We start from the raw sequence: 21,015 nt of genomic DNA, 5'->3' as shown, positions 1-21,015 counted from the left end.
TTATGGACTGTAGATGATGAAATCCCTAACTTCCTTGCAATTGTATGTTGAGAAACCTTGTTCTTAAACTATTGTTCTATTTGCTCACACAGTTGTTCACAAAGTGGTGAACCCCATCCTTGCTTGTGAACGACTGAGCCTTTCGGGGATGCTCCTTTTATACCTAGTCATGACACTAACCTGTTTCCAATTAACCTGTTCACCTGTGGAATGTTCCAAACAGGTGTTTTTTGAGCATTCCTCAACTTTCCCAGTCTTTTGTTGCCCCTGTCCCAGCTTCCTCTTGGAATGTGTTGCAGGCATCAAATTCAAAATGAGGGAATATTTGCAAAAAACAAAAAAGTTTCAGTTTGAACAATACATATCTTGTCTTTGTAGTGTATTCAACTGAATATAGGTCGAAAAGGATTTGCAAATCATTGTAATCTGTTTTTATTCAGGTTTTACACAACGTCCCAACTTCACTGGAATTGGGGTTTGTACAAGAATGGCTACCAAGGTAACGGTACAGGTGTGTGTGTGTGTGTGTGTGTGTGTGTGTGGGAAAGATGGCATGTACCTGCTTGTTGCAGAGTTCCAGCAGCTTGTCCGTCAGCCTATTAATGTCTCCTATGAACTTCCCGAGAGACTCTTTGAGACTGACAGCCTTCTTCAGGATCTCATTGCAGCGGTTCTTGCGCATGGTGTAAGATGACTGAAACACACGTAGAATGTACTCGCTAATTAATAAGAATTAAATATACAAAGAGCGAGTCTCTCTAACCACACCTGGATTGCTTTTACATCCCTGTAAGGAATTTTTCTCTGCTTGTCCCCTTCCAGGCAGGTCACAGTATGGGGATTCAGATAGGGGGTGACTGACAGAAATACACACAGACGCAAACGCAGACAGAGACAAAAACACACTTACCTTAGAGACAGCGGTCATGAGCCACATAGCCTGTTGAGGGTACGCCAGCAGGACCTTCGCCACAATGGTCATTAGGACGTCAAAGACGTCATTGCTAGAGTGGCACACCCTGGAGATGAGCTGGGAGAAGGCAGTGAGGAACTGGTAGGGCGCCAGGCAGGCACAGTTCTCTTTAATCGCCGCATTAATTTTATTCAGTTCCATGCGCATCTGCCGGTCAGACCGCCCCGCTACAATATGGGAGGACACAGCCGGGAGAAAATGTGTTTGAGGGTACACTTTTCAACAAGACAGCAGGAGGAACTGACTGAATGGTTATGAGTTACGATGGCGTTATTGGTTTATCGCATGCAAACAAACAGAAACATGTTTCAACTTGGGAGAGACAAGTGACAAAAAAAAAAAAAAGAACGAGATGAAAGAACAACTGACAGATAAGTGAACTCTTGTCTTTACCTCATAAATTACCATTATACTGTTTAAGAACCAATTTGTTAATGAAGTTACTCTAGCCATATATCTGGAAGTTTTCTTAACCTTCCAATAATATTATGCCATACACTGTCATGGTATTTCAACAACACAATGTCAGTCTTTCTTTTTGTGTTGCTGTCACTTGGGCAGAGACTGTAAAATTCAGGGAATTAGTAATTGTAATGTACTGCACATGGATTTCAATAGCCCATTTTGGCAGTCAAAAACCCGATAAGGCTACAACGGAAACCCAATAATTTACAGGCCGTTAATTATGTAGTAATTGTGAGGAAATTGCTAAAAATCACTTAGCAATGTGAAGAAACTGCTAAGAAATAAAAGTAAAGTAAAACAAGTGAAATCAATACAATGACAAGATGCAGCAGCAGCAGCAACAGCACCACCAACAATAGCACCAACAACAACAATAGCACCAAAAGCAACACCAACAGCAGCAGCAACAACAACAGTAATAGCAACAACAACAAAATATTTATATTTTCAAAGGACCCAAGTACGCTTTACACATAGCGGAGAAGACAAAATAAATAATACAAAGGACGTCCGGGTAACTTAGTGGTCTATTCCGTTGCCTACCAACACAGGGGATCCTGGTTCAAATCCCCGTGTTGCTTCTGGCTTGGTCGAGCATCCTTACAGACACAATTGGCCTTGACTGTGGATGGCAATCCGAATGTGGGTATGTGTCCTGGTTACTGCATTAGCGCCTCCTCTGGTCGGTCGGTGTGCCTGTTTGGGGGGGAGGGGGAAATGGGGGGGAAAATGTGATCCTCCCATGCGCTACGTCCCCCTGGCAAAAGTCCTCACTGTCAGGTGAAAAGAAGCGGCTGGCGACTCCGCATGTATTGGAAGAGGCATGTGGTAGTCTGCAGCCCTCCCCGAATCAGCAGAGGGGGTGGAGCAGAGACCAGGACAGCACGGAAGAGTGGGGTAATTGGCTGAATACAACTGAGGCGGAAAAAAAAAGGGGGGGAGAATCCCTCCCCCCAAATAAAAAAAAAATAGTAAAGACTGCCAGTGTTGATATAAGTGACTAGAGACCATAGGCCTTGGTGAACAGGTTAGTTTTTGTAAGTTTTTTAAAAAGTGTCCAAAGCAGTGTTACAGATCTCTGCCGCGAGAGTGTGCCAAATGATGCGGGCTGCCACACTGTCCCCCAAAAGTCCACAGGCTGGTGTAGGGAATGGAAAGCAGGCCTGTGTCTGTGGACTGCAGATTCTGGGATCGAATACATGGGTGGAGGAGGTCTGATAGGTACTGGAGGGCAAGGGGATAGAGGGATTTGTAGATTGAGGATTTTGTAGGAAATGCAGGACTTGATCGGGAGCCAGTGAAGGTGAATGTGGTGGGAGTGATGTGCTGCCAGGGCTTGGAGCGAGTGAGAACCCTGGCAGCTCAGTTCTGCACATACTGAAGCCTACCAGGGCTTTGCTGGGATAGGACTGCATTGCAATAATCCAGATGGAAGGTGATGAAGGCATGGATGAGGGTCTCTGCCACAGAGTCAGAGTGATGGCCGGAGTCTAGAGATGGTTTTGAGTTGAAAGAAAGCAGATTCAATGATGGATTTGATGTGTAACTGGAATGAGCGAGTGGAATCCAGAATGACATCCAGGTTGTGGACTTCTGGAGATGGGCAGATGGAGCAGCCATCCATGTTGAGGAGAAGAACTTCGACCTTCCTGAACAGCACCTTGGGAGCCACAACCTTTGAGTGCTGTCTTATTGCTATTTAGCTTGAGTAGATTTGATGACATCCAGATTTTTATTTGGTGCAGGCAATTGACAAGGGATTGTGGAGGGAGCTGAGTTGATGACTTAGTGCTGAGATACAGCTGCTTGTCATCAGAAAGGCAGTGGAAGCTTAAACCATGGTGGCTGATGATCTGACCAAGGGGGAGCATGTAGATGGTAAAGAGGAGGGGTCCAAGCACAGAGCCTTGGGGCACCCCTTGGTTGATTGAGGCCAGGGTGGAACTAGAGTCTCTGATGGTGACACTTTTTCCCTGTTGGACCTTTATGACCGGAACCAGGAGAGAGCTACATTGGTGAAGCCTTGGTTTTCAGATAAATGGTTGAGGAGGAGGATGTGGTAAACAGTGTTGAAGGCTGCAGAGAGGTCTAGGAGGATGAGAATACTGATGTGGCCGGAATCAGCAGTGTTGAGGAGGTCATTGGTGATTTTGATAAGGACAGTCTCCATGCTGTGGTGTGCTCTAAAGCCAGATTGAAGGGGTTCAGAGATCTCATGGTTAGACATGTGCTGATGGAGTTGGGTAACAACTGCTCTTTCCGGGATTTTACTAAGGAAAGGAGCGTTAGACATCAGCCGGTAGTTGGTGAGGTCATCCAGGTCCAGACCTGGCTTTTTAAGGATAGGGGTGACTGCGGCCATTTTGAAGCTGGAGGGTACTGTGCCAGATTCCAGAGAGGAGTTGATAATGTCCACCGTGATGGGGCAGAGGGAAGGTAGACATGCCTTGACCAGGACTGTGGGCATCAGGTCCAGAGAAGAGTTGGAGGCCGTGGCCATGGTGACTGACTTGGCAACTTGATGAATATCCTCAGGGGAGAAGTAGAAGAGGCATCACTGAGACAGGCATGCATCAGGGGAAGCAGCACCCTGTGGCTGAGATGCATGTGGAAGGGAGGGGGCAGGCACCAGAAGCTGATGGTGGGCCTAGAAGAAGTCCAGACACTTGGAGCAGAGGTTGGGGGCACCTCAGGGGTGGTGGGCTTCGAGGGGGCTGAGTAGCTGGTTGATGGTGGAGAACAGCATTCTAGGGTGATTTTGCTGGTTGCCAATGAGAGTGGAATAAAATTGCATCTTGGTCTGGGAGAGAGCTTCTTTATAGTTATTCATGTGGTCTTTAAAGGCCTTGAGGTGGACAGTGAGGCCGGACCTTTTATAGAGCTTCTCCAGTTGATGACCAGTTGCCTTCATGGTGCTAAGTTCACTGGTGAACCGGGGGCAGGATGGGAGAAGGAGCCAGTATGGGTTTTGAGGGGGGAAAGAGAGTCAAGATTGTGGGATAAGGCTGCATTTTTGTGGGCTACATGGCCATCCACCATGGTGTTCAGCGTTGGTGCACTCACTGTCTTGATGTTCCTGAACGTGATGGTACGCTAGTAGTAGAATTACTGGGAGGAACTGGGTAATTATAGTGTAAAATTAAAGAAGAATAAAGAGGTTTGGTCAGTAATTATATGGGAATTAATTGTTATATTGAGTGGTACAGCCCACATACAGGGTAAGACAGGGGGCCTTTCTTCACATTGCTACGTAATTTCTTAGCAATTTCTTCACAATTACTATGTAATTAAAAGCCTGTAAATTATAGGGTTACTGCTGCCACCTATACAGCCATCCACCCACCTTTCTCACACTCATAAACTTTGGCTCCAAAGTCGAGCCAAAGAGACAGCATGCGAGGCATGGCCTGGTAGATGTACTGGTTTCCAAACTGCAGAGCTCTGAAGTGGAAGAGGGAAAAAAAGGACTCAGTTAAGTCAAAAATCAATTGGTTAATTAGAAAATTAATGAGACTACAGAGAAGCAGAGTGGGAATCTTGCTTGTTAGCTGCTTCAAGAATGATGACGTTTGCTCTGCTAGTAAGGATCCCCATAGACATGACATGAAATGGGTTGGTGTGAGCTAACGTAACTACAAATCATGAATATTCAAAACCATCAGGCTCTATATTTTAATAAAGTCAGCATGTTTCCCTTTGAGTAAATAACTTGCTGGATTCATTTAGAACGGGGGTATATGAAGAGTCATACAAAACATAACTTTGTCTTAAGCTTCTTGAGGTCATATAAAAAGCTGCTCTTACTTTCCAAAATATGTGACGATATATCGAATGAGGTTCCCCTGCTTCTCAAGCTTGTTGTCAGTTACCATGGGCATGAGTTTGTCATAGTACTTAGCCAAGTAGAAGTTTCCATCTTCCCACTCCGGCAATAGGTTGGTCACATCCTAACAAACACACAACACAACACAAACTATATACGCGGTGATGCACAGAAAAACCTTTTAGGAAATCCTGATGAGTGAATGTGACCAAGGGATTACCTTCACAGGTTAACACTGATTGGGAAGTCGGCTGAAATGGGAATATTTAACTGTATTTATGGGCTTTACTTGGTTGCCTGTGGTCAGGAGAACTGCCAAGCAGCTTTGTCCATATAAATGTCGAGCCTACCTCCACCCTTAAATTTTGGTCAAGTAAATGATATTGAGGTAGTTTAGTGGGAGGGTAGGTTTATAGGTTTGGCGACCAACTGCGGAAAGACTAATCATAACTGATCTTAGCTCCTGACCAAAAACATTAAGATAAAAGAACATCTTAATATGAGAACACAAACTCAGTGTTTGCCACACATAGCCTTTACTTGGGCAGGCTGCCCATGTATATTAATGGCTGCCAAAGTATATGTGGCGACCCATTTTAGCATTTTTTATCTGTCTGAGAGAACGACGCCATCCACGACGATTAACGAGTGGACAATCTCCCCTTACCCTCCTGTACCTGTTCCGTTTTGCTATCGCAAGAAGGGTCTACTGACAACCTTGCACATGCTCTGCAGAGAAACAGAGAGAGAGGGTCACATAATTTTTTTTTCTAGTTCGTGCACTCGTTTTACCAAATCGTGCGCTTTTTTTAATAAGACGCAGACACGATGGATATTTTGCACGCACGGACCAGGTAAAGCAACTCCTTTTCTTCTTATTGTGTAATTGTACTCTGGTAGTAGTTTCCAATTCTATCAAAGAATGCGGCAACTATGCTGCATTGGTAGCTACAAGATTCAAGGGTGTATTCAGCACATGTAACTTGACCATTGCACAACATGCAGCAAAGTTGTCCCGGCTAAATATAAGAAAGATTGTAATTTGTTTTCTCTTCGGGCTATGGCAGTTAGAAAGACACAAACTAGCTTTAGTTAAGGTTAGACTACTAATTTTTCATGCATTTACTCAGCAGGGTAAGTGAATTTTATCTTTCTTTCAGCACTAAATATATTTTGCATCTAATTTCTGTATAGATATTTTAAAGCCAAGTGTCTGTTTTCCATCTGTTTTTCCAGGTCAAAACTGACCTGCGAAACAGACGAAAGGGGAGCACCTGGCTGTATGTCTGCGAATTTCAATAAATGAACCAGCATCAGAGGCATTCCCATATGCACTGGCTTTAGAGCTCTTTGAAAAACCTAGAAAAATTAAGTACTCTAACAAACATTGCCATCTGTGTCCACAATAGAGTGTTTTAGTCTTATCTTTTTCTTTTTTTTTTAAACTTTGTCTTACTCTTCCCACGTGGGTAGTTTGGAGGGGAGGGTTGGGGGGGGGGTCGGATCTGTGAAATATATTAGGTGAAATTTATAGAAATATTCAATAAATCAAAATATTGTGTTAAGGGTCATATGCATTTGTTGTTTGTCACATGTAGTAGACCATTTTTGTGCTGGTAGGTAACGCTGGCCCTTTGGAGGGGTTACCACCACCATTGTATTTCAGACCTATGGGAAACACTGCAAACTTATGATAAACGGTGTCTTTCACTAACAACTGAAAATAGCCCTCCTCCTATATTTGGAACAAGTTCAAACTTGTACCTTATATGCTTTCATGATGGCATTGGACTCAAAGTTGGCCGTCTCCTCCATAAAGCGGCCCATCAGCAGCATGGCCTTTCCCTTCGTCTGCAGGCTGCGAGGGTCTGTCAGGGGCTGGTCATCAGAAAAAAACTGGGCCACGCCCTTCTGGAGGACAATCAGGGCCTGGTGTACATCTCCCTAAGGATGGATGGATGGATGAATGGACAGGCAAACAGGGAGGGTTTCTTGTTTCTTTTAAACCTGCAGTGCAGAAGTTTTGTCTCTCCCTTCTGGCAGTGAGGGTAATAACATCTCTTCGCTCAGCGTTCTCCAACGAGGAGAAACTACACCAATGGATATCAGTGTTTATCCTATGGATGTATGTCATCGCTTTTTCTTTTACTTTAATCCTTCCTCTGAACACCAAGTTTCTTTTTTTCTCTGGAGCAAGAGAAACTTTTCTTGGACGCTTCTTAGGTTTTTCTGCTATAGCTCCCAAGTCCGGAAGCTTTCTGGCAGAAAGCCCTCAAGGCAAGGCAATTAAAGGTATGCAAAAGTTTTCATCCCATGGAAGTTCAAGTCTGGCAAAGCAACCATTGCTGGTTGATGTAAAACGCATCATCTCTGGTGCTCCAGCGCAGGAATGTCCCCACAGACACCAGATTTAAAACTTAATCATCATTGTGTGAAGTTGTTTGGCAAGGGCTTGAATGTCACAGACATTTATTTATATGTAAAAGTCCCACACTCTATCTTTAATAATTTACTTAACCTTTATATAATTTGACTAGTCCCTTTGAGATCAAGACTTTCTTTTGCAAGGACAGGCCTGGCCAATAGTGCAGCATCAAGACAAATGCTTAAGAGCAATAACATAAAATTTATAAAACTGAAACACAATCATACAAAAACAGCAAGGGAAAAGAATATATAAAATCGAGGCACAAACAAAATAAACATAGATAAACAGAAAGTTATACTGACGGACACAATTAGCAACCAGTTACATGGACTTGCTTGTGGATATAACAAAATGGATAAACTGTTTTTCTTAAAAAGATTGAATGCCTTTTTTAAGAAAATCTACTTCCTGGAATGACTTAAATAAAAAGCAGTGTGCAAGAGCCCTGGAGTACCTTGCATCCGAGCCACTTGGCCTTCTCAGTGAACAGCTCAGCCGGGTGTGTGTTCTCAGTGTTTAGCAGAGCATTGAATGCCGTCTGGTGGTGTCCTGCTTTCCTGGCGACACGGGCGCTCTGCAGCCAGCACTCCCCTACTAGCTCCTGACACACTGGCCTGAAGCACAAAGACACAGCCTAGACTTGATTTACCACTTAGTTAGGCCATGTATGAGCATTTAAAGCTGATGCTCTTGTCCCAGGTGTCTTAGGTGTGCAAAAATAGTGAGTTCAAATGAATGATGTTGCGAACAACACTTTTATTTTTGAATAACTGTGATGAAAAACAGCAAGGAAAAGAAGTAAAAGCAAAGGAAAGATGGTACCAAGAATGAATGGAGCTTTTCTGAAAGCAATATTATGTAAATTTTTTACCTTAAAATAACAGCTTCAAAATCATTTTGATGGTACACTGACTTGTAATAGGGGAGAAGACTGAGACCTTAAGTCCCAAACAAAACTCCTGGTCAATAGAGCTGTTGTTCTCCCCACCCTGCTGTATGGAGCAGAGTCATAGACCACTTACAGCAGGCACCTGAGAGCCCTGGAACAATACCACCAAAGATCCTTGCGAAAGATCCTGAGGATCAGCTGGAAAGACAGATGCATCAACATCAGCATTCTGGAAGAAGCCAACATGACTAGCATCACCACCACAATAATGCAGCACCAACTCCAATGGACAGGCCATGTCATCCACATGTCCAACACATATCTCCCCAGCCAGATCCTGTACTCCCAGCTGAAGGATGGTCAGCGAGCTCACAGCGGGCAAAAGAAACGTTTCAATGACAATATCAAGACCAGTCTGAAGAAATTCAACATCACATCGAGCAACTGGGAACACACTGCACTGGACAGGCACTCCTGGAAGAAATCCATGCAGGAAGGAGCTGCATGTCATGAAATGGAACTCCAGTGTGCTGCAGAGAGAAAGCAACAGCACCACAAGGAGAGAGAGAAAAAGGCTCAACCACCACCACCAACCACCACCACTTTCCTCTGTCCACACTGCACCAAATTGGATCAGCCTCTACAGCCAGCTGAAGACCCACAAGTAGACAACCCAACTGACAGGACAGTCATACTCGCTTTGTGTGACCGGCGATGATGAATAGGGAAAATGGTGTCTTTTTCATTCCCACTTCATGCCCCGAACGCCTGTTCTTACACTATGTAACTTGGATTGAGCAGGTATGATCTCCCAAAGTGATATTTTTTCCTAGAATGGTGAAGGCATGACACAACCTACTCTGCTTCTGATTGGCTTACCCTGATATTCTTACCCTAACCCAAACCTTTTGGGCTCGTGACCCCACTTTGAAGTCATAAAACTCTAGTGACCCCAGACATTCTAAAATTATGCTAGAATTAATTTGTTGCAAGAAAATGTTCATTTTAGACCACATTTAGGCTCTACCCATGACAATTCTGTATATTTATTATGTATTTTATGTATTATGATTGGTGTCTCTTTTTTGTGAAAAACAATGAAAAAACATGAAAATTATACATACATACATACATACATACATACATACTCAGACTGCTCAGCTCCCCCCTCCCCACAGGACCCATGATTGGTGTCTCTTACCTATTTAATGGGACAGTTGAGCTTGCACATCTCGTTGCAGCCTTTCAAAGTTTGGTTATGTAGTAGACGGAGTGCATCTCATCTCTGCAGTTACATCCAGTTGCGAACAGTACTTTGACTTCATGCACACAAGAGCATCCAGCTTCACACAAATATGTGCTTCCAAAAGGAACCAACAGTTTTAAAGCACACTGAAATCTCTGGGTACTCTTCTTTTGCTCCAAACCAGAATTCCTCCATCGCCACTCATGAATGCAGTCCCTGTTGCGTTCTATCACGTCAGTTCAATCAGCTGTTCAACAGTGGTGGCAGGTAGGCCAAACGGGGCTTGCATCACAGTGGAATGGGTCCCTCACCCAGTCAAACTTTGACATGCCCAAGTCTGAAAAGTAAGTGGAAAAGTGCTCTTCTAGGCATTTCAAGTGCTCGCACATCATCTTCGTGGAGCACTGGTTATCAATGCTGTTGTCTGTTAGAAACTTGCTCAGCTGGGGGAAAGGGGTGATGTTTGCTTTTGAAAAGCTTTCTCTCCAGAATGTGAGTTTCCCCCTGAATCCATCAATATGGTCACTCATCTGCATGATATTCTTGTTTTTCCCCTGCATGCTTATGTTCAGTTCATTATGTTTTCCAAAGATGTCCGTTACATATGCAAGGAGGCACATTTTTTGTATGTCGCAGAAAGCTGACAAAATCGTTTTTTTTCCATACCCATGAAAAACACCAACAGTTAATTTCTCAACTTGAAAAATCGCTCCAGCACCCTACCTCTCGACAACCACTGCGCTTCTGTGTGAAAGAGCAAATTGTCGTGTTCAGAGCCCATATCCCCATATAGTTTTGCAAATAGATGTGCATGCAGTGGATGTGGTTTGATGTAGTTGACCATGGCTACAACCTGCTGCAATATGCCCATGATGGGCACACTCAGTTCCTCACGATGAATCATGCAATGATTCAATACTACAGAGGGGGCCAGTTCCACGATTAACGTACGTAGGCCTGCTCGCCGCCCCGCCATAGACGGAGCCCCGTCTGTACAAAATCCTACCATATGCTCCCATGGAATGTTGTTTGTCTCCACATAGTTGTGGAAGACATCATACATTGCCTTGGCAGTCTCTTGTTCAGGAAGAGGGAGACAGTACAAAATATCATCGTGAATAGCATTCTCCTGCATATAATGAACAAATGTCAAAGCATGGGCATTTTTTTCCTTCTGTGCTGACATCCATTTGTAGAGCATAGGCTGGGGAATTTTATAGTTGTTCTGTTAGCGTGCTCTCTTGGTCATTAGCGATTGCATCTATCCTTCTTCTCACTGTTTTATCAGACAATGGTATTGTCTTCAGTTTTTGCGCTTCTCCCTCCCCAAGCATCGTTTTTACCATTTCAATGGCAGCTGGCAATATCAAAGTGTCAGCGATGGTATGTGGCTTCATAGCCTTTGCAACAAAATAGCTCACCTCAAAAGATGCTTTCAAGGCTCGCTCACTGACAGTCATTGCCTTTCTGACGTACACTCGCTGCTTATTCAGTGCGACATATTTCTTTTCAAAGAAAGATTTTGGTTTGCCTACATATTCTTTATGCGTTGTCTCAAAATGCCTCCTGAGCTTGTCGGGTTTCATGCTCTCCGTAGGCAGGCTGTTACCACACAGCATTTCCTCGTTGTGTTCAGTTATGCTAGTAAATCCAAACTGAAGGAAGGTTCCATCGTATTTTCTTTCTTTTTAATGTCAGTTTCTCCGTTTCACTAGATGTGGAGGGCACAGGTGGGAGAAGAAATCTTTAAATTTTCTGTCGCTCTGATTTGCTTGCAAACTTCGCTCGCTATTGTTTGAGCATGGGAATTTGCACGTTGGTCACGTGTGATTGCGTGTATCAAGATGTGCCGAGAACTCGATTTTTATGAGGGGAAGTGAGTTGTTTTAAATCGTGTGTGGTGTTTTTATAATTATAATAATTATTATTGTTTGTATTGATGAATTACTAGAAATTTCAGGCGACCCCATTTCAATTCCATGCGACCCCAGCTGGGGTCACGACCTCAAGGTTGGGAGCCTGTGCCCTAACCTAACCAATCTCATTCCTCATGCAACCAACCAACCCAAACAACAAAGGCAACGAGTACTAGGCAATCAGAGGCAGAGTCGGGTGGGTCACACTTTCGCCCAAAAAAAAAAAAAAATCATGTACATGAGATCGTACCTGCTCAACCCAAGTTACATAGTGCAAAAACAAGCGTTTGGGGCGCAGAGTGGTAATAAAAATGGCACCATTCTCCCAATTACAAGTCAGGGTGTACCTTCAAAATGATTTTGAGGCTGTTATTTTATGGTAAAAAATGTATGTATTGTTGCTTTAAAGACTTGACTTTTGAGTTTACAACAGAAGATATGGAGCAATTGTACAGTCTTGAACAGAGTGGAAGGTCATTCTACTTCAGTAGGGGCTGTTGGGAAAAGGGTCCTAATAATGGTAAAGAAGTGCCCACTGGTGCGAGAGCAGAGATCATGGACTGCATAAAACAATTTCCTGCTTATCAAAAAATATCTGCCACTTCTCACGCAGGTCTGCTCAGAATGAACACAGCCTTCTTAACACACCAAATCAAACCCATCCACAGATGCCAACACCCACACAAAAGGTAGTTTTAAGTCTAGAGATACCTTAATACAAGGTATTATAATATAAAAAATTATATCGTGTGTGTCTGTATGTGTAGGTACATATTCTTACCCTGATCCCAGACTGAGCAAGGCGCGTCGTAGGGCTAAGATTGGTTCCTTGGCCCTGAAGGAATTCTGGGTCATCTCTAGGCGGTCTGACCAATGGAGAATCAGCTTGCTGAGGTTAGGGTCAGACCCTTTGCTCTGTTTCTGTAGTTCAGTAAAGGCATGCTCCAACTCACTCAGCATGTGCAGTCTAGACACACATAGAAGAGAATGTAAGCAGCCATTCCTAACTGGTTAAAACCAAGCAAGCAACATTTTATTTATATAGCACTTTTAAAATCATACAGTTACAAAGTGCTTTACACTCAACACACAAAATACGAATAAACTGAATGAATATAAAAACAGCCAAAAAAACAAAAGCAGTCAAAAGCACAAGTGAATGTTGAAACCGGTGTGGCAGAGGTAATCCCACTATTGCCCTCTGTTGTTTGCCTGCAGTACATCACAAAGTGCACCACAACAATGATTCTGAACACACACACACACACACACACACACACACACACACACACACACACACACACACACACACACACACACACACACACACACACACACACGAGATGACAATTTTAGTCTACCCAGCTATGCAATGTGCCGGCTGAACACACCTGACGATGTACTCGTATCCTCTCTGGTAGGTTCCACACTCATAGCTGGCAGCCGACAAAGGGACCACCTGCTCCTTCCTCACCAGTTTCAGCTTATCAAAGAACTTCTCTGAGTTCTGCTTCTTAGCAGCTAGCAGCATCTGACCCAAACGCATCCTCCATGTGCTGGACTGAACGTCTACAAACACACACAATAAGAGTACCCTATACTGAATGTAGATTCCCCCAACTCAAAAAAGGCAGAAGAAATAATCAGGTTCTATGCACTCATAAATAGTCCAAATACATGTCTATTTGAATCAATGAAAAGGCATTTCAAATACAGGAGGAGGACAAAAAAGTGTATTATACAGTGGGTTAAAATAAACTAGTCAGACTTGACAATAATTACATTTACATTGTCTGCATGTGTAAACTTACCTGAAGTCAGATAATCTTCCAGCAGGTCCCATTTACCAAGTTTCCAGGCTGCTTCCACCCTGTAAGCGTTCAGCTCTGACTTCCACTGGGGCCTACATATTCATCCATAAATAAAATTTACAGTCATTTCAGTGACCAAGTACAGTGAATAAATTTTAAGTTGAAGGTCGTGTTTAATACACAGGACACAGATATGTACATATACAGCAATGAACTTAGCAATTACACTTTGAATTGTCAATGTAAGATGCCTGGCTATTTAGGAGGATAACTACAGAGGACGATCCTGAAGAACTGAAAATACAGTTCAAAAAAATTGTTAAGATGAACACAGAACCATGGTTTTAGTCAGTTGCACATTGAATCAGTTTAACAACATATTTGGTTAAAGATGTGTGTGTCTGCCTGTCTGTCTCACTTGTCGGCGAGCACTCCATTGACTTGAGTGATAACTGTGGACAACTGTCCCAGGCCCAGCATGGAAGTCATCTCTCCATGGCGGTGACCAATCTGCATGCAAAAGGATTAGTAAGTTAACAGAAATGCAAGAAAAACTTAACCAAAACTTTATGATGTCTGATTTAAACAAACACCAGTTAACCTTGAGGACTTCAGCATCGCCTTTTACGCCACTGTTGCAAAGGCAGCCAATGTGGTTTTCCTCCCCATTTCTTCATAGTAAGACATGTGCATTTCTTTACAAGCCATAGCTCAAAAGACTATTGCAAAAGAATAGGAGCTATGTTCTCAGATGAGGTAAAGTAAAATTGCTATCGTACGATAGTGTTAGTTATTGAATTCGGAAACCAAAAAAAATAGCTGCAGAAAATAAAAAGCAATCCCTATATTTCTCGGGAAGCTTCGCGCCTGGTGGTAAACAGAAAATATAGTGAAAACAAGGCTTCTAGGAAACTGATATAAACAGCAACTGTGTCATTCTCCCATAGCCATCACACTATGCAACCAAAATGAATTTAACAATGAAATTTTGAAGTAAAAAATAGTTAAGTGGTGCTGCTTTAAAAGATAGTCATTTGATTACAGTAGTCATTGAAATTTTTTTTTGGGGGGGTTGTTTTCCCCCTGTTTCTCCCCAATTGTATCCGGCCAATTACCCCACTCTTCCGAGCTGTCCCGGTCGCTGCTCCACCCCCTCTGCCGATCCGGGGAGGGCTGCAGACTACCAGACTACTCCTCCGATACATGTGGAGTCACCAGCCGCTTCTTTTCACATGACAGTGAGGAGCTTTGCCAGGGGGACGTAGTGCGTGGGAGGATCACGCTATTCCCCCCCCCCGAACAGGTGCCCCAACCGACCAGAGGAGGCGCTACTGCAGCGACCAGGACACATACCCACATCCGGCTTCCCACCCACAGACATGCCAATTGTGTCTGCAGGGACGCCCGACCAAGCCGGAGGTAACACAGGGGTCCGAACCAGGGATCCCCGTGTTGGTAGGCAACGGAATAGACCACTACGTTACCTGGACACCCCTGTCATTGTAATTTTTGACATAAAAAAATTAGCTGCCATAAAAAAACAATTATGGAACAAAGGAATAACTCCTTGTTCTTCATATCAACCTAACCTTGTGTCTATCTATGTGTCTGTCTCTATGTGTGTGTGAGTGACTGCATGTGAGTGCGTGCATGAGTGAGCGCTTATGTGTGGGTACCTGGTCTGATTCCAGCTGTATCGCACGATCGTAGCAGGCGGTGGCATCTCGGAGCAGGCCGATGCTCTCGTGTTCTAGAATCTGCTCCCGCAGCGACGGCTCCTCCCGCCGCAGGGCGTTGACGCCCCTCACTCCATCAGGCTCATGCATAGCCGCATACAGCGTCTGTGGCAGCCAATCATAAAACAGAGGGTTCAGACAACCACAATCTTCCCATCACACACTGCAACAGCCTTAAACGTTGCTGAGTGAGCTAAATGTCTCACACTCTTGTTTATGAGGTAAAATGTTAGCCATGTAAACAATCCACAAATGTATTCTAAATTGATGGAACGCAGCAGAAAAAAAACAAAACAAACAGAAAATAGCCAGGAAAGAAAATGCTGGCAAGGAGGGGATAACACCTCTGGACTTTTTATTCTAAAAATGAATCTGAAGACTTTAAAACTTTATATGATCCATGTCGACTTTTGCACAGTTGTCTCTCATAGCTGAATAATGGCTTGTAAAATGCAAAGAATCAATAGCTGCAATGCCAACAGGCCACAGGAGAGCCTGGTAGCTTTGCTTGCGAGTACCCTGTAAATATGCGGATGTCCTGTGTGCATCTGTAACAAAGATTAATTTTAGCGCATCCATCCATCCATTATCCAAAATGCTTTATCCGAATCCAGGTCGCGGGATGCCGGAGCCTATCCCAGCAGTCATTAGAAAATCAGAAAACAGGGCATACTCTGAGACAGACAATTCGATTTAATCCTAATAATCCCAATGAGCAAAGTTGGGTCACTACTTCTCCTCTTAGTCTTTGCCAAGCACAAATGTATCAGGTAAGATTTATCCCAATCAAAAAGTCCATGTTGTCTGACCTGTAGGAAGGTGAGATGGTCCTGGATGTTCTCCTTGTTCTCCAGGATGAAAGCTTCAAAGTGCATGAGAGCACGAGTGTATGCTTTAGAGCGTAGAGAGGCCCTGGCTAGCACATCCTGAGGCATGGACTTCAGGAAAGCCACCACGCGCTGATACTCCCCACTTTCTGGAAAAAGACATCCTCCAATTATGTTTTAACATGGACCTGGTAATGCAAGTACAGTATTTATCCAGCTTGCTTTATAAGTGGAGTCCATTTTTTTTGTCAATGTTCTTTAACTTACTTTAATTTATATCTAAATCACTTAGGAGAAGCAGGTACAGATTCAGTCACCCCCTTGTTCAGCTATTCTGATGCTTGTTTGTTAGTGTGCGTTTGTGTGAGTGCCCTACCGGCTTGTATAGCTTTGGAGGAGAGGAAGTGGCGGCTCCACTGCGTTAGGTGAGCCAGCATGCTGAACACTGTCTGGGTGCTGAGCTGTGATAGGCTGGAGGCTGTCTCCTGGACACGCACCCCTCCCTGTGCATCCCCTTCTGTCAGCACGGAGAGCATCTCTTCCGTGACCTGAAGAGTGGGAAGAATAGTGGAGATACAAGTATTTTACATCATTGCTCCTATTTCATGTGGAATTATTGCAAGGATGACTCATCTATTGTGACACAAACGTGAAACAAATTTAAGATGTTGTGGTAGTAATCCATCAGCGTGATGGACGGAGAATCAAACCCTGTCCACACTTACCTTGTATTACAGTTTCAGTGTGTGTGTGTGTGTGTGTGTGTGTGTGTGTGTGTGTATAAATATGTATCAGTACCTCCTGTTGCTCTGTGGGAGTGCAGCCCAGCAACATGTAGAGCAGTATGTGAGGCAGCAGGTGGATGGTGACCTTGTAGTCATGTTTGATGATGAAGCTACAACAGGTGAACACCTTGCTGGCAAGATCATGTCTCACCTGGAACACAACCAGGTGGGATTTCAGTTAAATTCAGTGCAGAAGATGAATTTGATGAGTTTGAAGAAATAGACTGTGTATTATAGAGAACAACAGCTACAGATCAGTGCCACCGGGGCTGGTAGGCCACCAGTATCTTGCTCCAGAAAAATTCAGCAGCATGGATTCTTGCTGACAATGGGTCCCAAATCCAACTGTTGTGGTTGAAGTAAACCTGAACTGGCATTTATGATATTGATCCATTTTGATTTCATTCATGAAAGAGAGTCAAATGGCTGACCTTGCTTATGAGGTAACTGGCCCAGGTAGCTGACCAATCAGAGAACTTGCTGCCCCTGTTGCTCAGGTACACCGGCTTCTTCAGCTTAGACCAGTTCACCACCTTCTGACTACTCTTGTACCTGCAGTGAGTGAGCGAGCGAGAGATAAAGAGAGGGGGACAGAGTGAACTACAGGGACATGGATGAAAGCGGGAAAGATGAGTAAATGTGTGCGTGTGTGTCTGCACATGCATGTGTGAACACCGTTACCTGCTGTTGAGGTGAGGCTCCAGTATCTCTTGGATCTGCTCTGGGAATCTCCTCCAAAGCCGACGGCCTGGTGAGTCAGTACGACCCTCACAACACTCAAAGATGGACAGCAGCTCCTAGTGCATGGAAAGGCACATGTGCAAGCATAAAAGCAGGCAAACACACACACACAAACACGCATTTACTCCCTGCAACAGAGATAGGCACACAAGCAAACACTGCAATTCTAGATGCCATACCAATGTCATTTGTGTGTGTGTGTGTGTGTGTGTGTGTGTGTGTGTGTGTGTGTGTGTCAGCGTGCGTGCGCACGCACATACCTGCATGGCATAAGCAGCGGAATCTTGTGCTCTCACATCGTCAGCATAGGCCAGGAATGTTCTGGTCAGCTCTGTCAGAAGCTCGTAGGCAAAGTTGGGATCATCAACCCCCCTCTGTCAGGCACAGAAAAGAGCAACAGAAAACACTTTCATATGTTTTGGAGTTTTAAAGGTTATAAACAACATTTGTAGGAAAATGGAGAATGAGTGACTACCTATGTAGTCTACCCCTGATAGCTTCAAATCTGTTTTTCTAAAACGTGTGCAGTCTGCAAGACAGAAGATGTTGCATCAAACACTGCACCAGCCCTGGCTAATATGATAGCAACCCATATGGCCTCAGATCCCTCCGACACCATGGTGGATGGCCTGGTAGCCCACTAAAATGCAGCCTTATCACTCACCCTTGATTCTCCTGCCCCCCTCAAAACCCATACTGGCTCCTTCTCCCGTCCTGTCCCTTGGTTCACCACCAAACTTTGCACCATGAAGACAACTTGTTGTCAACTGGACAGGCTCTAGAAAAGGTCCAGCCTCACTGTCCACCTCGGGGGCCTTTAAAGATCACGTGAAGAACTAAAGAAGCTCTCTCCCAGACCAAAACGCAATATTACTCCACTCTCATTGGCAACCAGCAAAATCACCCTAGGATGCTGTTTTCCACTACCAACCGGCTACTCAGCCCCCTCGAAGCCTGCCACCCGTCAGGTGTCCCTGACTTCTGCTCCAAGTGTCTGGACTTATTCCAGGCCAAAGTGGATTCTATCCACCAGCAGCATCTGGTGCCTGCCCCTCCCCTCCACATGCACCTCAGCCACCGGGTGCTAGTCCCCCGCTGCATGCCTGCCTCAGTGCTGCCTCTCTCCCTTCTTTCTCCCTTGTGGATACTCTTCAAGTTGCTAAGTTGGTCACCATGGCCAAGGCCTCCAACTGTTCTCTGGACCTGATGCCCACAGTCCTGGTCAAGACATGTCTACCTTCCCTCTGCCCCACCATGGTAAACGTTATCAACTCTTCTATGGAATCTGGCACGGTACCCTCCAGCTTCAAAATGGCTGCAGTCACCCCTATCCTCAAAAAGCCAGGTCTGAACCCAGATGACCTCACTAACTACCGGCTGATCTCCAACCTTCCTTTCCTCAGTAAAATCCTGGAAATGGAAAGAGCAGTTGCTGCCCAACTCCATCAGTACATGTCCAACCATGAGATCTCTGAACCCCTTCAATCTGGCTTTCGAGCACACCACAGCATGGAGACCACCTTTATCAAAACCACCAATGACCTCCTCAATGCTGCCGATTTCAGCCACATGAGTATTCTCATCCTCCTAGACCTCTCTGCAGCCTTCGACACCGTTTCCCCCATCATCCTCCTCAACCACTTATCTGAAAACCTAGGCCTCACTGGTACAGCTCTCTCCTGATTCCAGTCATGTCGCTCCAACAGGAGAAAGTGTTACCATCAGAGACACTTGTTTAGGGCTGAACGATTAATCGAGTTCAAACCATAATCGCGATGTCATAGAACGCGAAGCCCATCGATGTGCGAAGGCAACAAAGGCTATCCCGTCTGGTCCGAACCGACAGAAGGTCTACAGTGGCACAAGTCACAGAACATTTTAATGATGGTGATGGAGGGATTGTGTCACAACACAGTGCATCGCACCCTGCTGCGTAGCCACAGACCCATCAGCGGATCATCAGTTTACACACACACACACACACACACACACACGCACAAACACAAATATGCAAACAACTACACACACACATGCGCATTTATTAACGCTGGGCCTACACACACACAGCACCTTACATACACCACACTTTATTATTGCTTTTTTGTTGTTTTATTGTCATTTTATTACTATTGCTGCTGCAGTGTTGAGGAGCCGAAACACAAGAATTTTACTCTCTTGTACTTGTATAATGAGACGTAACAAATAAAGACTCTTGAATCTTGAATCTCGAATCAGAGTGCCTATGATGACCCCTGTCCACCATCAAAAGTGCCTACAATGGGCACGCAAGTGTCAGAACTGGACCTTGGAGCAGTGGAAGGTCCTCTGGTCCGATGAGTACTGTTTTGTTTTAAATCAAGTGGATGGCTGTGTATGTGTATGCCATTTATCTGGGGAAGTGATGGCACCAGGATGCACTGTGGGAACACGACAAGCCGGTGGAGGGAGTGTGATGCTCAGGGAAACCCTGGGTCCGGCCATTCATGTGGAAGTCAATTTGACACATGCCACCTACCTAATCATCACTGCAGACCAGGTACATCCCTTCATAGCAATGGTATTCCCTGATGGCTGTGGCCTCTTTCAGTAGGACAACGCACCCTGCCACACTGCACACGTTGTTCAGGAATGGTTTGAGGAACTTGATGAAGAGTTCAAGGTGTTGCCCTTGCCTCTAAATTCTCCAGATCTCAATCTGATTGAGCATCTGTGGGATGTAATGGACTGACAAGTCGCATCTACAGCGGCTCCACTTCACAACTTCCAGGACTTTAACGGATCTGCTGCTAATGTTTTGGTGCCAGATACCACAAAACCCCTTATAGAGTCCATGCCTCGGCGGGTTGACACTGTTTTGGCAGCAAATGGAGGGCCAAAAACATACAGGCAGGTGCTCAAAATGTTTTGTTTTTTTTGTCAGTGTGTGTGTGCGTTTGTATATATATTTTTCCACATACTTATTTTGTTTCATTTTTACTTTATTTTATTTCATTCTCTGTACCAACAAAGCCAAGCTAAATTTCTAGTGCATGTAATGCACATGGCAATAAAAGAATTTCTGGTTCTGATTTAGGGCTCTACAAATAAACTTCACTCGACTCACCACAAAGGTGTTGCTGTTGCCGTGGGTATGCGTGCGCGTCAGGTCCAGACGTCCGGGGTCCACAGCTCCCAGTTCGCCCAGACACTCCCCACAGAGTAGCCTGGCCTCTGGGGATGAGTCCTGGCAGCCCCTGAGCAGAACAGCCACCAGGCTGGAGATGACCGGCTCCACAGACTCACTGGCACACACCTGCCGTAGCAGCCACTCCTGGAGAACCCAATTTCCAAAAAATTTAAATTACTAGGATTGGCATCTGAGTATGTTATTCCACG

At 44.6% G+C, this 21,015-nt stretch overlaps 1 protein-coding gene across 1 annotated transcript in view; it reads right to left on the bottom strand.

Annotated features, from left to right (window-relative positions):
• The window catches only part of atr (ATR serine/threonine kinase), a 55,746-nt gene that overhangs the window by 16,999 nt on the left and 17,732 nt on the right, over positions 1 to 21,015 (bottom strand). The window contains exons 23-40 of the mRNA XM_056295622.1: positions 20,744 to 20,950; positions 17,901 to 18,014; positions 17,581 to 17,696; positions 17,331 to 17,451; positions 16,913 to 17,050; positions 16,491 to 16,662; positions 16,097 to 16,263; positions 15,228 to 15,392; positions 13,970 to 14,061; positions 13,552 to 13,643; positions 13,132 to 13,309; positions 12,522 to 12,707; positions 8,144 to 8,303; positions 7,026 to 7,205; positions 5,243 to 5,385; positions 4,782 to 4,879; positions 911 to 1,140; positions 560 to 694 (exon numbers count right to left, since the gene is read on the bottom strand). Of these exons, the coding sequence (XP_056151597.1) occupies positions 560 to 694; positions 911 to 1,140; positions 4,782 to 4,879; positions 5,243 to 5,385; positions 7,026 to 7,205; positions 8,144 to 8,303; positions 12,522 to 12,707; positions 13,132 to 13,309; positions 13,552 to 13,643; positions 13,970 to 14,061; positions 15,228 to 15,392; positions 16,097 to 16,263; positions 16,491 to 16,662; positions 16,913 to 17,050; positions 17,331 to 17,451; positions 17,581 to 17,696; positions 17,901 to 18,014; positions 20,744 to 20,950 (2,694 nt within the window). The remainder of the gene's footprint in view (positions 1 to 559; positions 695 to 910; positions 1,141 to 4,781; positions 4,880 to 5,242; positions 5,386 to 7,025; positions 7,206 to 8,143; positions 8,304 to 12,521; positions 12,708 to 13,131; positions 13,310 to 13,551; positions 13,644 to 13,969; positions 14,062 to 15,227; positions 15,393 to 16,096; positions 16,264 to 16,490; positions 16,663 to 16,912; positions 17,051 to 17,330; positions 17,452 to 17,580; positions 17,697 to 17,900; positions 18,015 to 20,743; positions 20,951 to 21,015) is intronic.

The sequence above is a fragment of the Lampris incognitus genome, chromosome 16, assembly GCF_029633865.1.
Source record: "Lampris incognitus isolate fLamInc1 chromosome 16, fLamInc1.hap2, whole genome shotgun sequence".
NCBI classification, from domain to species: Eukaryota; Metazoa; Chordata; class Actinopteri; order Lampriformes; family Lampridae; genus Lampris; species Lampris incognitus.
The sequence above is the reverse complement of the archived record's forward strand: the minus strand, read 5'-3'. Positions and strand labels throughout refer to the sequence as shown.